Source organism: Leptopilina boulardi, unplaced genomic scaffold (assembly GCF_019393585.1).
Source record: "Leptopilina boulardi isolate dan_hultmark-lab unplaced genomic scaffold, ZJU_Lbou_2.1 LbouV2_150, whole genome shotgun sequence".
NCBI classification, from domain to species: Eukaryota; Metazoa; Arthropoda; class Insecta; order Hymenoptera; family Figitidae; genus Leptopilina; species Leptopilina boulardi.
In genome coordinates, this window is record NW_026137697.1 from 345,548 (window position 1) to 361,483 (window position 15,936).

Here is a 15,936-nt window from a genome sequence, read left to right on the forward strand (position 1 = left end):
GGTACCCCCCTGCGTGACTTTATTTCTCTGTTAGAGCGAGATTTTGAGTCATGGAAATCCTTAAATTGGCCATACGCCGATATACGGTACTCGAGTAATAGATATTATACAAGGGTTAATTGCAAAACCAAAAGACCTTGGTTTAAAGGAATCCAAGCTCCACGCCGATACATTAATACTGTGACCAGGTTGCGGACCTCGCATATATGTACGGGAGAGCACTTTGAAAGAATGCAGTGGACTCTTCCTTTAGGATGTGAGTGTGGTGCGGAATATAAAGACCTCAAACACCTACTTAGCTACTGTCCTATTCTTTCCACGGGTAGACCGGCTTTCTTTTCATATCTAAATACCAAGATAACTGATTTTAATCCTGATAATTTTGATTTGGACAATTTGATTTTTAATCCAAATGCTGATATAGTTGTAGAAATCGGTAAATTTTTTGCTAGTGGCGATGTGGTTATTTGAGCAGAATGAATTGAGATTTTATTACTAAATGTTTAATTTATAAGTTAATTATATATTTTTTTTTTTTTTTTTTTTGTTTTTTTGTTTTTTTTGTTTTTTTTTTTTTTTTTTTTTTTTTTTTTCTCTTTACACGCTCTTCTTATTGAGTGTATTAATTATTCTTAATTTTAAGATTGTAATGGAATAAATAATAAATAGAGGAAAAAGAAGGAAGGAGAACGGTTGAAGGAAGAAGGAAGAGATTAATAAAGAAATTTATCATAAGCATTTTATTATTTTCACTTAAACTTTCTTAGTCTCACTTGGGTAGAGAGAACTTGGTTTTGAATTATTCAAATTTTCCCGCTCTCCCTCTCCCTCTAGCATACTGCACTGTGGGATCTATTAAAGGCTATGTACATAGCTGTATCTGACTTACATACACATACCTGGATTTACATACATCTAACTGGAAATAAAATTTAGTACTGGCTACCTGTATATACAAGAGGCCATTTAAACAAAAAGAAGAAGACAATTTACATTAGTCATACAACACTTGGAGAACGAGAAGGTTGTGAAATACAAAGTGGTGGCTTTCCGGCACTGATAATTCAATAGACAAGACATTATTGTGGATGGTGGAATCGTTGAAATATCACGAACGGACAGAGTGGCGCATCAAGCTGGAATTCTCGTAGTAAAAAATAAATAAATTAGTGCGGTAAGATCGCAATGGTCGCGATCATATTTCGACGAACTATTTCGATGATGGCCGTGTCGCATTTAGTTTTTTTCCTTCTATGTCTGATTGCAACAACGGTAAGTGCTTTTCAATACATTACAATATTATCATTGCAAAATGATTCTTGTGTTTTAAGTTGTAAATGCCCCACCCCCGTTTTGTTGATTATGAAAAAAAAAGATTTGTAATGACGTCATTTGCTTGGAATGCCTTAAACTTATCCAAACTGACATTCGGCTTATTAAATTTAATTATATGTCCTTGTCGAGGCTTCTTTAGATATACATAATTACAAAATATAATTATTATATTAGTCAGTTTGTTTTTAATTAAGGATTTATAATTAAATGACATACGCATTTTAAATTATATTATTCTTTTCTTTTTCATTTTTTTTTCTCTGTGTATAGTATAAAAAAACAATGAAAATGCAAATATTTAAAAAGTCATTTTTATTATTCTAGTCATGTTTTCTTTTATTGATTTATTCAAAAGAAATTTGTATATTGGTTAAATAAGACGTTTTATGATATAGGAGATAAATACAATCTTGTTTGTTTATTAGTCACTTGTTTAGTTGTCATATTAGTCATTTTCTTTAATTTCTAGAGCGCAGGTGTCTGATCGATTCCAACATTCTTATCATATGAAAAGATTTAATCGAATTTTCAACTTTTTTTTAATACATTCAAACCCCGCGTAAATAAAATAACTAAATAAACAAGTAGACATTGTTAAATATTCATTGTCTTAAAAGTCAATTTTTTATTAACTAAACAATTTTCAGTAAATAAAAAGTGAGAACAAATTTAAAATTTAGTTCTTATTAATTAAGTAGAAATGTTTACTTACAGTGAAATTTTTTTTTATATCTAATACAAAAAAAGGACTTTCTTTTTAAATATAATATTATAGCCATTTTAATTATTGTAAAATAAATTTATAACTATTAATTTTGAAAATAATATTAAGTGTAATTATTTTAAAAGTAATTTATTTTTTTTGATATTACAAGAATTGGTTTTATTGTTGTCTTATCTATATTGAACTGTTAGAAAATGACAATTTAAGAAGTTGAGTTATTTAAAAAAAAAAAAAGTTGTCGGACTGAATATTTAAAATATATAAAATTATTAAATTGCGAATTATGAAGTTTTCATTTCTATTATTTACATTGATTGAACTCTATAACCTTGTGGATGATTCCTGAATATAAATGAACATTAAATTGATATTCAATCAAAGATAACAAGTACTGATTAAACAATAAATAATTATAATTAATTCATACTCTTTCCAAATTGTCTTGTGAAAAAGAAAAAATATATATTATTTTCAATTCTTATAATTTAGAAATTTTATTCTTATAAAATACAAAGTCGAGGTGTCAATTTCATTGTGTTTTTGCAACACGTTGCATTCCTCCAGTTTATAAAAATAGAATCATCGAAAAAAAAAAGAAAGATTGACCTTAGGATATTTTAGTGGAAAACTTTTATAGTATCACACATGAAATTTATTTCTTCAACCACGAAATTTTGGATTCTTTGAAGAAATAACATTTTTTTTTTTTTATAATCATAATAAAAATTAAATTTTAAATAATTTTTTTTTTTCTATTTCAGGTGAAGGCGCAAGATAATGGACACTGTATTTGGTATGGAGAATGTAATCTTGATGATTATCAACGAAAGCAAAATTGTCCAAATACAGGTCCAGCTCAATTATTGGACACAGAGGGACAAAAACTTCTACAAAAACACTGTCCACACATGATTCAAAATTCTGAAATAAAAACGTGTTGTGACACAAATCAATTGAGAACACTAGATCAAAATATTAATCTAGCAGCAAATTTTCTCAACAGATGTCCCAGTTGCCTTGATAATTTAGTGAAACATTTTTGTGAATTCACTTGCAGTCCACAACAATCGACGTTTATCAACGTTACGGAAATATTAAAAAACGATAAAAGTAAGAAAAATATTAAATAACATAATGGAAGTAAAAAAAAAACATGGATTTTAAATCAAAAATGTATTTTTATAAATAATTTAAAATTCCTTTTTTTAAAAGTGATAAATATTTCAACAGAATAAATCGATGGTGAAAGTGGAGCGAACTAACAAATTATTTTTTTTTCTTTGTTTTCTTTTAGATATTTCCTACATAAATGGAATAGAAGTTTATATAACAAACAAATACATTAATGGCACGTTCAACTCATGTAATAAAGTCTCTGTGCCAAGCACCGGACAATTAGCATTGGATATAATGTGTGGAGATTGGGGGGCAAGTAGATGTAGCGCAAAAAGATGGTTCGATTATTTGGGCGATGCATCAAATATTTATGTGCCTTTTCAAATCACTTACAAAACAGTGGATCACAATGAAGATGGTTTTGAACCAATGGATCCAAAAGTAACACCATGCAGTCAACCTTTGGATGTGAGAAAAATAAATTTTTAAATTATATAATTTAAATCAATTAAAATTATTTAAATAATTGAAAGTTAAAATTTCATTTATAATTTAATTTTAATTAAAAATAAATTTTTATTTTTATTCTTAAAATAAAAATAAAATTTTATTTGAATTTCGAAATATTTTTTTGTTTTAGTCAAAATCGCCAGCGTGCAGTTGCGTGGATTGTGAGGCAAGTTGTCCCGTGCCACCTCCGCCCCCACCTTTACCAAAGCCATTCGCTATAGCCGGTTTCGATGGCTATGGAGTAATTATGATAATTATTTTCATTTGCGGATCAACCCTTTTTCTACTCTCGATCATCTGCTTTAGCAACAGGAAGCAAATTGGTAAGTCATTGCTTACATAATGAGAAATACTTGATTAAATACCTCGTGGTTCAAAAGATCACAGTGATTATTCATTAGTGAAGATTTACAGACTTCAAGTAAAAGATAATGGAATAAAATTGCAAAATGAACATTTAATTTTCATTTGAGATTGTCGAGTTTTGCTTTGTCATTTTTTTTTTCTTTGTAATCTCTTTCAGTGACAAACAGAAATTTCAAATATCTTAAAATTTTACTTCAATTTTTCAGATAATAATAATTTTAAGAAAAAATTTTTAAAAAAAAACCATAATAGTAAAAAAACAATAACAAATCTTAATCAGTTATTAAAATATAATTTTATCTTTTGCTGGAATTTACATCAATATTGGAAAATTCTTAATTATTTAAGTCACGCAATTATTACATCATTCAGTAAATTGTCACGTAAAGTCAAATTAATCAATAATTTGTAGTTTTGAGATATATATATATTTTTTTCTATCAATTATAGAAAAGTCTGATTAATCTATATACTAATTCCCCTAATATTATTAGTTAAAAAAGAAATTGAAACAGTAATAATTGAATATAATTTTCTTTTTTTTTCTGTATTACAATATTATAAAAAGATTTTATTTCAGATTTATATTACATATATTATTTTATATTGTGAACTTTCTTATAATTATGTGATTCATTCAATTAGAATTAAATGTCAGTCATTGAAATAATTGAGTAATGACGCCTACTTAAGCGTGGTTAAGGGATTGAGAATGTAATTAACAATGAGAGGAAAAAAAAAATTGGAAGGTGGTGGAAATTTTACAGACCATCTTTTGTGATGATTTTGGTTGTGGTTTTAAATTTGATTTTTGCAAAATATCTCTTAATATAAAAATTTTCAATTAGATTTAATTTTGTTCTAACATGATTTTTATTCCTTGAATTTTATTTTTCTATTTTACTTTTTTCTCTGAATATGATTTATCTATTAATTTGTTTTAATTTACCGAGTTTTTCTATTGAGTCTCAATTTAACAAATTTTTGCTAACTCGAATTTGCATTTATTCGAATTTTTCCATTTACTTTGAAAAATTCAGATTTTTATTAAAACGATTAAAAAAAAATTGAAATTTGAACTTTGGTTTTTTTTTTTTAAATATAAATTATATAATTTTTTTGAGATGTGAATGTATGGGAATGTGTATGTGTGTGTAGTTGCACGAGGGGAAGAGGTAGGAAGGCAAGTGGGTAGACGACTAGCCGCTGGGCTTCATCATCCTGGAGATAGTGCTCGTATTGCTCTTGCAGCTGATCAAGAAGACAGTCCACTACAATCAAAACGTTCCAGTATGTCACACTGAGTTCCAAAATTTTTGTTTTTTCCAGCAATATTTTGTGGCTGTCCTATCGCTTTTTTCTCTTTCATATTAATATCTCACATTTATTAAAAATTAATTCAATCTTTTTTTTTTAATTAACCAAAAAAAAAAAATAATTTCTTTTATGATAAAAATATAAAAGAAATAATTTTTTTTCCAGCATTAAGCATGAAATTGCATGTTTATTAAAAACTAAAAAAACGATTCCCTAAAACAAAATAGACAAAAAAAAAAATCATGCTACAGTAAGGCGAAAAAAATACCATTTTAAATGGAAAATTCATTTACTTTGATGAATAAATTATTTGGCTCATCTATATAATAGAATAATATATAAAAGCGTCAATGCACAGTGATGCAGTAGAAATTTTTTTTTTTACCCCTTTCAATGAATGATTCACAGATATGGAAATGACTTATTTGTCTTAACTGATAAGCTCAAGAAATATTTTGCATATATCCATTTGGAATATTTTCAGTTATAGAAGCTACATTTTTTTTTTGTTATCATTATATATTTTTATTTTTAATTTGTGTTTGTGTATAATTTAATCGTCTATGTTGTATTAATTGTTGCAAGGCAAATATTTTATTTCAATTTGTAATTCTTGATTTTTGTTTCAATTAAAAATATTAGAAAATATTTTTATTTAATAAAAAAAAAATTTTAATTTTTAAATTTGATAAATATTGTATAAAATTTACAATAATATTTGTTTTGTTTATTATAAATTATTTTCTTAATCAAATTGATCTTGAGCATTTTCTGGATAAGGCATGACTTATTAACGTCAGTGTTTTAATAGTTAGTGATTATTAAGCGCATTTTTTCCAACCCATGTTGGTAACTTGACTCATAAATTAAAAATTGCAATTAATTATATATGATTTTTCACTTTGCTCATTAATTTTGTTTTCTAACAATCGTACGATAGATTTTTCGTAAAATATATGTACTTTCATGTTTAATGGTTAATAATTAATAATTTCATTTTTTTTAAAAGATATTTTTGATACTTTTAATTTTGTTTTGTTTTTTAACAAACTATTTAAAAAAAAATTCATTATAAAATTAATTTCACACTAAAAATTTTGTAAAAATATGTAAATAAAATAAATTTTATTTATTATAAAACAAAAAATTAAAAACATAGTTTATTATTGTAAAATATAATTTATATAATGAATTTCAGTTTTATTTTTAGTTAGAAAATATATTTTCAATGTTACCTGTAATAATATTATTAAAATATTAATGTTTCTCGTTATTCAAACTTGTTTTTATCAATTAATGTTTTTTTTTTTTAAATGTTGCTTTTTTACATTTTAATTTATCAGTTTAATTTATTTTTTTTAGAACGCTTTATGTGTTTATGTAGTCGACGCTTTTCTGTTGATATTCATGACATGATTTTTTTTAAATTAAAATAATATTTATAGGTGTCATATCGGCTGACGATTTGCCAAGTACATTTGAAGATGAGCAATCAACTTTCTTGGAACGTCTTGGTGCTGGAACTGACAAATTCCTACAAGAATTTTTCTGCTCTTGGGGCACCGGTGAGTATTTTTTTTCTTTTTTTTAAATTTATTCTCCTATTTTATTTTATTATTAAAACGAAAATGGTTTCTTTTTGACTAGAAAAATTTATATAACGATTCTTGTCTTTTTGAGAAAAAAAAAGTGACTGAATAATAAATTATTTTCAGCTTGTGCGTCACGTCCCTGGTTGGTTCTTTTTATGGGATTCATCTTGATCGTGACCTTGGGTCATGGAATAAAATACATAATTGTGACAACCGATCCAGTCGAATTGTGGGCATCACCAACATCAAGGTCACGTGTTGAAAGAGAATTTTTCGACAGTCATTTTGAGCCATTTTATAGAACCGAGCAAATTATCATCACATCGATAGGACTACCGCCGGTATAAATCAAATTTCTAATTCTAAAGGATTGTTGAATTGTAAAATGTTTTAAATTTATTCTAATTTTAAAATTGAATCTCTCTCTTTTATGCTTTTCTTAGATCGTGCATAATACATCAAATGGTCCCATTACCTATGGTGCTGTATTCCATGCAGATTTTTTGAAAAAAGTTTTCGAATTACAAGAAGGAATAAAACAGATTGTTATTTCTGATAATCGAACATTGGCTGATATTTGTTTTGCTCCATTGACAAGTCCTTATTCGGGTCCAACAACTGTTTCTCAATGTACTATTCAAAGTATCTGGGGATATTATCAAGATGATATGGATACTTTTGATGGAACGTCTGAGGATAAAAATGGTTTTGTTGTTAATTATTTGGATCACTTTCAGGAATGCACGCAGTAAGTTTCTTTTTTTGGAAAATTTATAAATTTGAAAACTTGAAATAATTGAAATGGATTTTTTTTTTTCGTTTAGGAATCCGTATAATTTAAATTGTTTGGCACCTTATGGTGGACCAGTGGAACCGGCAATTGCAGTCGGTGGTTTTGTAAACAGGGGAGAAAATCTTCTTGATCCTCCATATGAGAAAGCAACAGCGATTATTTTAACATTCCTTGTTAATAATTATCATAATAAAACTAAACTTCAAGCTGCCATGGAGTGGGAAGAGAAGTATGTTTTGAATTTTCAAAGAATAAAATTAAGAAAAGAATTTTTGTTTTTACCAATTTGAATTTTTTAGGTACATCAGCTTTATGAAAAATTGGACAGAAACAATAAAACCAGCCTATATGGATATTGCATTTACTTCTGAGCGTTCGATTGAAGATGAATTAAATCGAGAATCTCAGTCAGATATTTTGACGATTTTAGTTTCTTATCTCATCATGTTTGCCTACATTGCTGTATCCTTGGGACAAATACGAAATTGTAGTCATCTTTTAGTGAGTTTTTTTTCAAAAAATTTTTAAACTTAATTTTTACAACTTAAATTATTAATCAATTTTTTAAATTTTAGTACGATTCGAAAATCACGCTCGGCTTGGGAGGTGTTTTAATTGTTTTGGCATCGGTGATATGTTCAGTTGGAATTTTTGGATTTATCGGAGTGCCAGCGACTTTGATAATTATTGAAGTGATTCCATTTTTGGTGTTGGCAGTTGGCGTTGATAATATATTCATTCTAGTGCAAACAAATCAAAGGGAAGGAAGAAGGCCAAATGAATCAATACCTGAACATATTGGTCGTACTCTTGGACAAGTTGGGCCCAGTATGTTATTAACAAGTATCTCCGAAAGTTGTTGCTTCTTCCTGGGTAAATTTTTTGTCTCCCTTTTTTTTTGAAGGATTAAAAAAAATATTGATTTTTTAAAAATTTATCTCTATCCTTATCCTTAACAGGAAGCCTCTCCGATATGCCGGCTGTTAAAGCGTTTGCTCTTTATGCCGGTATGGCACTTTTAGTCGATTTTCTACTTCAAATAACTTGCTTTGTGAGTCTTTTGACTTTGGACACGTATCGTCAAACTGTAAGTTAATTTTTTTTTCAAACAATTTTTTTTTTTTTTAATAATGAAATTAATCATTTTTGTTTTATTTTTAGAATAATAGACTAGACGTTTGTTGTTTTATTCGCGGGTCGAAGAAAGACAGTGGTGAAGAAGTGGTCGATGGTCTTTTGTATAAAATTTTCAAAGTCGCTTACGTTCCGCTTTTAATGAAAAAATGGGTGCGAGCTGGTGTGATGATTGTTTTCTTCGGATGGTTATGTACAAGTATTGCAATGGTTCCACACATTGAAATTGGATTAGATCAGGAACTTTCGATGCCAGAAGACAGTTTTGTACTTAAATACTTCAAGGTATGATTTTTTTAAATAAATTAATAATTATCTGTTTGCTTCAGTAAAAAATTTTAATTTTTTTCTAATTTATAGTATCTCAACAACTATTTGTCTATCGGGCCACCAATGTACTTTGTGGTGAAAGGGGGTTTAAATTATTCGGACACAAAAACGCAAAATTTGATATGTAGCGGTCAATATTGTAATTCCGATTCAGTTACAACGCAAATATTTACAGCATCCCAACAGCCAAATACGTACGTAATTTTAATTTCTCCTAAATATTATTTTGTTACTACTTTTCTTTTTTTTTTTAAACTGATTTTATTTTCCAGGAGTTATATAGCGAAACCCGCCTCTTCATGGTTAGATGATTATTTCGATTGGTCAATTTTACCATCGTGTTGTAAAATGACAATTTCAAATGATTCCTTCTGCCCACATAATAGTATGTATACTGTGATTTATATTTCAAGAAATATTGAAATTTTAATTTATAACTTTTTTTTTTTTCTTTTTGCGCAGGTTACTCGCCAAATTGTAAATCTTGCAATATCTCAGTGAATAAGTACAATCGACCGACAACGGACGAATTTGAAAAGTACATTTCATTCTTTATACAAGATAATCCTGATGCTTCTTGTGCAAAAGGTGGACACGCGGCTTATGGGCATGCAGTGAATTATTATACAAATCTAAAAACGCATCATTCAAATGTTGGTGCCTCGTACTTTATGGCCTATCATTCGATTTTAAAAACATCGTCCGATTATTATGAATCAATGAGAGCGGCCCGTGAAATATCGGCGAACATTACAAATATGATTAATAATAATCTTGAAAAATGGAATAAAACAACGAGAGTTGAAGTTTTTCCATACAGTGTTTTCTATGTGTTTTATGAACAATATTTAACAATGTGGCCTGATACTATCAAAAGTATTGGTATTTCTTTATTAGCAATTTTCATTGTCACATTTTTATTAATGGGTCTTGATATATTTTCGTCAATTGTTGTTATTGTGACAATTACGATGATTGTTGTTAATATTGGAGGTCTAATGTACTGGTGGTACATCACGCTTAACGCTGTGTCATTAGTTAATTTAGTTATGGTAAGTTCTTATTTATTTTATAACAATTTTTTTTTTAATAAATTAATTTAATTAAAATAATTAATAATTTTTGTTTTTTTTATTATATTTTAGGCAGTGGGCATAGCCGTAGAATTTTGTAGTCATTTAGTGCATTCCTTCTCTGTGTCAGTGAAAGCAACTCGGGTTGATAGAGTTGCTGATGCTTTAACGAACATGGGAAGCTCAGTATTCAGTGGGATTACACTAACGAAATTTGGTGGAATTATTGTTTTAGGTTTTGCAAAAAGTCAAATTTTCAAGGTACGTTAATTTTGTCAAAAAAAAAAAAACCAAAAATTTAATGTTGTTTAATTGTGATAGTGTATAAAAAAAATGTTTTTATTTTTCAGGTATTCTACTTTAGAATGTATTTAGGAATTGTACTCTTTGGAGCAGCGCATGGACTTATATTTCTGCCTGTCCTTCTCAGTTATATTGGTAAGAATAATTTTATTTTAAAAATATTTTACAAAAGTTGTAAAGTTAAAGGAAATTTTTGCACGATAGTTTAACATTTATTTTTCTGGGTAAAGAGTAGAAAAATCCATCTAAAGCTTTGGTTAAATTAATTAAGGATTAAGTATTTTAAGAATGATTTTTTTTTTTAAAGAAAATTAGGATAGATATAAATTTTATTTCATTAGATTTTAACAGGGTAAAGGGCATTATTTTTTTTTTGGATGATCACAAACCTCACGTTCAAGCGTCAATTTAAAACCCTAATTAAATGATCAATTTCACGCGAAATTCCACAATCATTTTATAATTATTCGCTTTCGCAATTAAAAAACATCAGTGCTTAATTCACAATATACTTAATTTCAAGGTTTCAATTGCTCTAATATTTTAATTTAAATTTATTTATAATTCATTAGACTGAAAAATAATTAAATTTTTTTATTTCATTGATAATATTTGGAAATAAAAAATAAATAAATAAAACTTAATCAATAAGAACATAAACAATTGTTTTAAAGTGTAATTTCTTTTAGTATTAAAAAATTTGCATCTTATGTAGTATTAATTAAGGATAATGTTTTTAATCCTTGAAAAATATACACAAAGCAATGAATGATATACGTAATGGAGACCTTGAAATATAGTATATATAAAAAAGATAAAAAAAGAATTGCCTTGAATAATTTTCATTATGAATTCATGAATAATCATGAATTAATCTCTCCTTCACAACTTGGAGTCTGATTGAATTAAATTTGAAAAAAAAAAAAATAAACACGTGAGGTTCATGGTGTGGCAATTGGTGATTTTAGGCTCGCCGATGAATCGGGAGAAGCTGGTCAATCATAAGAAAGCCACGAGAGGAAATCTGGACAGCATACAAGAAACTTCCATGAATCAACGTGTAAGCAAACCCAAATCAAGCACAACTACCGTTCCCACTTTTCGTATTTTAGAATACAATCAATAGACTCGGTGGCGATGATTAGAAATCATATATATATAATGCTTTTTATTAATTAAGAATCTAATTAACACAATACATAGTTATAGTTGCCTATAACAATTTTTGCTAAAAGCTAATTTTAAAAATTGAAATTATTTCAATAGTTGTGTATTTTTGTAGTTTTGTATTTCTTTATTTTTGTATTATTTTTTCTGTATTTTCTATGTTTTTGATTGTTGTAATTAGTAATTTTTTTACATTTTCAGAAAATTTTGATTTGTATTTTTTCATGCGTATAAGAATATAAAATTTTTTTCCAGTATTTTCTAAATGAGATTAAAGAAAAAAAAAGTTCAAAGAAAAAATTATTTATATGAATTATAAAAATGTTTATTATGTTTTAAAGTAATTAAAATTACTTTAAAAAAATTTTGCCTTAGAAATTAAATTAAAATATTAAAAAAAAAAGTTAATAGTAATTAAAATTACTTTAAAAATTTGGCCTTAATTTAGAAATTAAATTAAAATATTAGAATATTGAAATTAATAGAAATATTAGGAAATATTTATATTTATAATTAATATTTTATATAATTACTTAAATTTTATTTAACAGTATTATTATATTTATTAAAAAAAATATATATATTGACAGTAAATGTTTTAAACATTTAGTTTTTACTTTTCATTTATAAATCTCATTTATTAAATAAAGGAATTTAAATAGAAATAATTAAAAATAAATTTATATTTTCTTAAACGCAATTACCGATATTAACTTTTATCAGAGATTTTTATAGGTGAACTATTTTTTAAAGCGACGTAATTTTTTTTCTTTCTTTTTTGTATACGTATATAAAATAAGCCCAACACAAAGAACGGTAACTGTGATAATGCACACAAAAATTTTCGTTTAAGTTTTTTTTTTTATTATTATTATTTACGCTTATTATACTTTTGCTAAGTGTTTACTAATTAAAGTGAAAATCTAATTTTCATTTGTGATTTAGGCGCAATGATTTTGTTTTTCTTTTTAAAGCAAAATTGTTTATGAAATTTTTGGTAGATGTAAAAAAAAAATGAAAGAACAAATTTTGATAAAAATTTTAGTATAAAGAAATTTTTTTTTTTTTGTTCTCTTCGCTCAAGTTGATGAAATTTTAAAATAGCCTAAAGGCCGTTCTTGAACAATTTTTGTTATTCCAATTTCAAGACTGACAATTATTGCTCCGTCCATAGTATTAATTATAGGATGCACTTTTATATATACATATCATGAGTGTGTATGTCGCCATTTTTTTTTTTTTTTTAATATGATTTTGTATTTTTTATGTATCAAAACTTGTCGTATTTGATATTTTTTATCTTTTTCTAGAATAAACGATTATAAAATTCCAAAATTTTATTTTGTCTTTTCCAAATTTTGTTTGTCCTTTCAATCAGATTCCAAGTGTTAGGAAATTTTTCAAATTTTTTGATTGCTTTTTTTTGGTACTAATTTACATAAATAGTAATAATATTTAATTAATTGATTAATGTATTAAAGAATTAATTGATAGATGTAAAAATTAACATATAAGGAAAATTATTTAATAAATTAAAAATTGCGGTTTGTGACTAATAAATATTTTTTTTTTTTTTGCTTATTAGATTTTGATTGTGACACTTGAACTTGTGGTATTTGTTGTGATTCAATGTGAAGTGAAATTGTGTGATGATTATTTTTTGTTTTCTAATTTGGAACGAATTTATTTTTTTTTTTACAGATGTGATGCCCTGCCGAAGATATAGAAGATTCGAGCAGTTCAATAGAATACGAGGAGAGACAAGTCAGAATGAACAGGCTACAAGCTCTGTTTCACCACTTCTTCGAAATAATCCACTTCAGGGTACCGCCTCCTACGCAAGTGTAAATGACTCGGACAGAATAGAATCTTTCTAGCTTTAAGAATTTAAGTCACTCTTATAAGGGAACAAAAGATGTAGGTAATAGTCAATATGTACCATTTGAAGTAGAGTATTTGATTATCAATAATTATTTAATTCACTCGATTCAATTTTTAAATTAAAATTTACGCTTTTTTCCAAAAAAAAAAAGAAAATATTCGCGAATATTTTAAAATCATTTTTGAAATGTTAATGAATTCATTAAAAATTAATATCAAATGTTAATTAATTTCTAGTCTCCTAGAAAATTTAAAAAATGAATTTATTGTTATTTCTAAAAATTTTAACATTTAAATTACTAATATATTTATAAAAAAAAGGGATTGAAACAATTTCTACACTTAAATTATGGAAAGAAAATAAATTTACAAAAATTGAAGAAAATATTAGTAAATTTTAGAAAGATTAAATGAAATCTTTAAGTTTAAAATCATTAAAAAAAATACTAGATGAATTTTGTAAATATTAGCAAAATTAAACCAAAAAAAAAAAAAAATATTTAAATTTGTTGTGAATAGAGTGTTATGTGATTGGAAATTTATACATATACAATTAATTACACTAATTAATTAAACGTATATGTATATATAAAATAGGAATTGTCTTTAAGTTTATTTAAATATTATATAGGATTGTTTTGATTCTTGGAAAGTATTTTTAAAAAAAAAGAAATTATTTAATCGAAAAATTATTCTCTACTTCAAAAGTTGCTAATGACTGGAAGTAAATAAAATGAAAAGTATTATGAAGTCGAGCTCTCGAGACAAAAATGTCCGGTGTACGCCTTGTAGAAAAGATTATAATGTAATTTTACAGGATAAGATTATTTATTGTTTAGGTTGTTTTGTAAAATTAAGGACGTCAAATGGTTATCGGAATTCGATTCGTATAAAAGTTCTGATATAGCCTTTTATCATGACGGTTTTGTATCCTCAGAAATTCAAACAATCCGTCGTATAATAATTATAATAGTCATATATATATATATATATATATATATATATATATATATATATATATATATATATATATATATATATATATATAAAATTAAGAATCAAGAAACGTCGAACGCTTCTGTAAATATCAAAGTTCCTTGATTTATGTCTTTTCTTATTTTGTTTTATTTTGAAAAAAAAGAGAAATATTTAAGAAAAAAAAATATCTACATTTCAAACATCATAAAATAATCACTTAACTTTCATTTAAATTTTAAGATTGTGCCTTTTGTACCTAAGAAACTTATTTTACTACATACTGACCATGAATGTAACGGCGTTTTGACGTTTCGAACAGTACGAATTATTATCTAAACTTAAGACAAACATTTTGACCGTATAAATTAAATATCTTTAATTTGAAAAGTAAACGAGCGAGTTCCTAATTTTTAAAAAATAACTAAGTGGCATACGGTCAATATCGTTGTTTAAAAAAAAAAAAAGAAAATGTAGATTGTTTTCGTTAAGCGAAAATAGATTTTTTTATACGTTTATTTATTTTGCAAAAATAAAAAAAAGAAAATCTTTCATCAATTTTACGCGAGTCTTTCCAAACATTGAAAATTTGTTTTTTTTTCGTTAATTGCGTAATTAATTAATTAAATTTGTAATTTATTATTTAATTTCGTAAATATAAAGAAAAATCGATTTTCATAAAAAAAAAATTTTATATACAGTACAAGAAATCCATTTCATTCAAGCATTCATTTAAATAATCATATTAAACAAAACAAAAAAAACGGACTGCCGTGTGCGTGTTTTCTCGAATGAAATGTTAAAATAATTGAAATAGTTTTTTATGAAATACAACAAAAAAAAAAAAAGTACTTTTGTATGTTAAAAGCAGTCAATGTTCAACGAGCCTATGTTATTTTAAGTAAAAATGCGCTATATAATTATAGCTTTAAATATCGTGAAATTGTAGTTGAGAATTTGTGGGTGATTTAATTATTATAATTGGTGTTAATAAAAAATGAACGATTGTCTTTTTTAAAAAATAACACTTGTCTCAATTCTTTTTTATTCCATTTAAAAATTTTAGACGTCTCAAAAATAATATATAATTTCATTTGAAAATTATTTAAGTTTGAAATTCGCGCCATTATCGTCGACCAATGGGCATGTCTTATTTCTCCATAGCAACAACCAATAAAATGTCAAATCAAAAATATATATAACAAAAAAAATAAATAAACAGAAAAGTCGTCAGCTAGAAAGTTTATACAGTTTACAAAAAAAAAAAAAATCATTTGTCCCACTTTCACTGTTGGTCATTTCTATATATTTTCTTTTCTT

The 15,936-nt window shown here is 25.9% G+C and overlaps 1 protein-coding gene across 4 annotated transcripts; it reads left to right on the top strand.

The window, feature by feature from the left end:
• The first annotated feature begins 1,123 nt into the window (after window positions 1-1,123).
• Window positions 1,124-15,641, top strand: LOC127291696 (NPC intracellular cholesterol transporter 1). Of its 4 annotated transcripts, XM_051320935.1 has the most exons (20): window positions 1,124-1,272; window positions 2,821-3,169; window positions 3,354-3,643; window positions 3,816-4,008; window positions 5,210-5,341; window positions 6,814-6,933; window positions 7,084-7,301; window positions 7,404-7,708; window positions 7,785-7,982; window positions 8,053-8,254; window positions 8,329-8,626; window positions 8,713-8,840; window positions 8,915-9,172; window positions 9,248-9,411; window positions 9,490-9,602; window positions 9,680-10,269; window positions 10,363-10,551; window positions 10,641-10,728; window positions 11,562-11,653; window positions 13,462-15,641. In XM_051320935.1, the coding sequence occupies exons 1-20, from the start codon at window positions 1,186-1,188 to the stop codon at window positions 13,465-13,467; spliced, it is 4,020 nt and encodes a 1,339-aa protein (XP_051176892.1). In that variant the 5' UTR covers window positions 1,124-1,185; the 3' UTR covers window positions 13,468-15,641. The 4 variants fall into 4 exon arrangements, with proteins under 4 accessions (XP_051176892.1, XP_051176890.1, XP_051176891.1 ...); XM_051320933.1 differs by lacking the exon at window positions 11,562-11,653; XM_051320934.1 differs by lacking the exon at window positions 13,462-15,641 and having other exon boundaries at window positions 11,562-13,098.
• The last annotated feature ends 295 nt before the right edge of the window (window positions 15,642-15,936 follow it).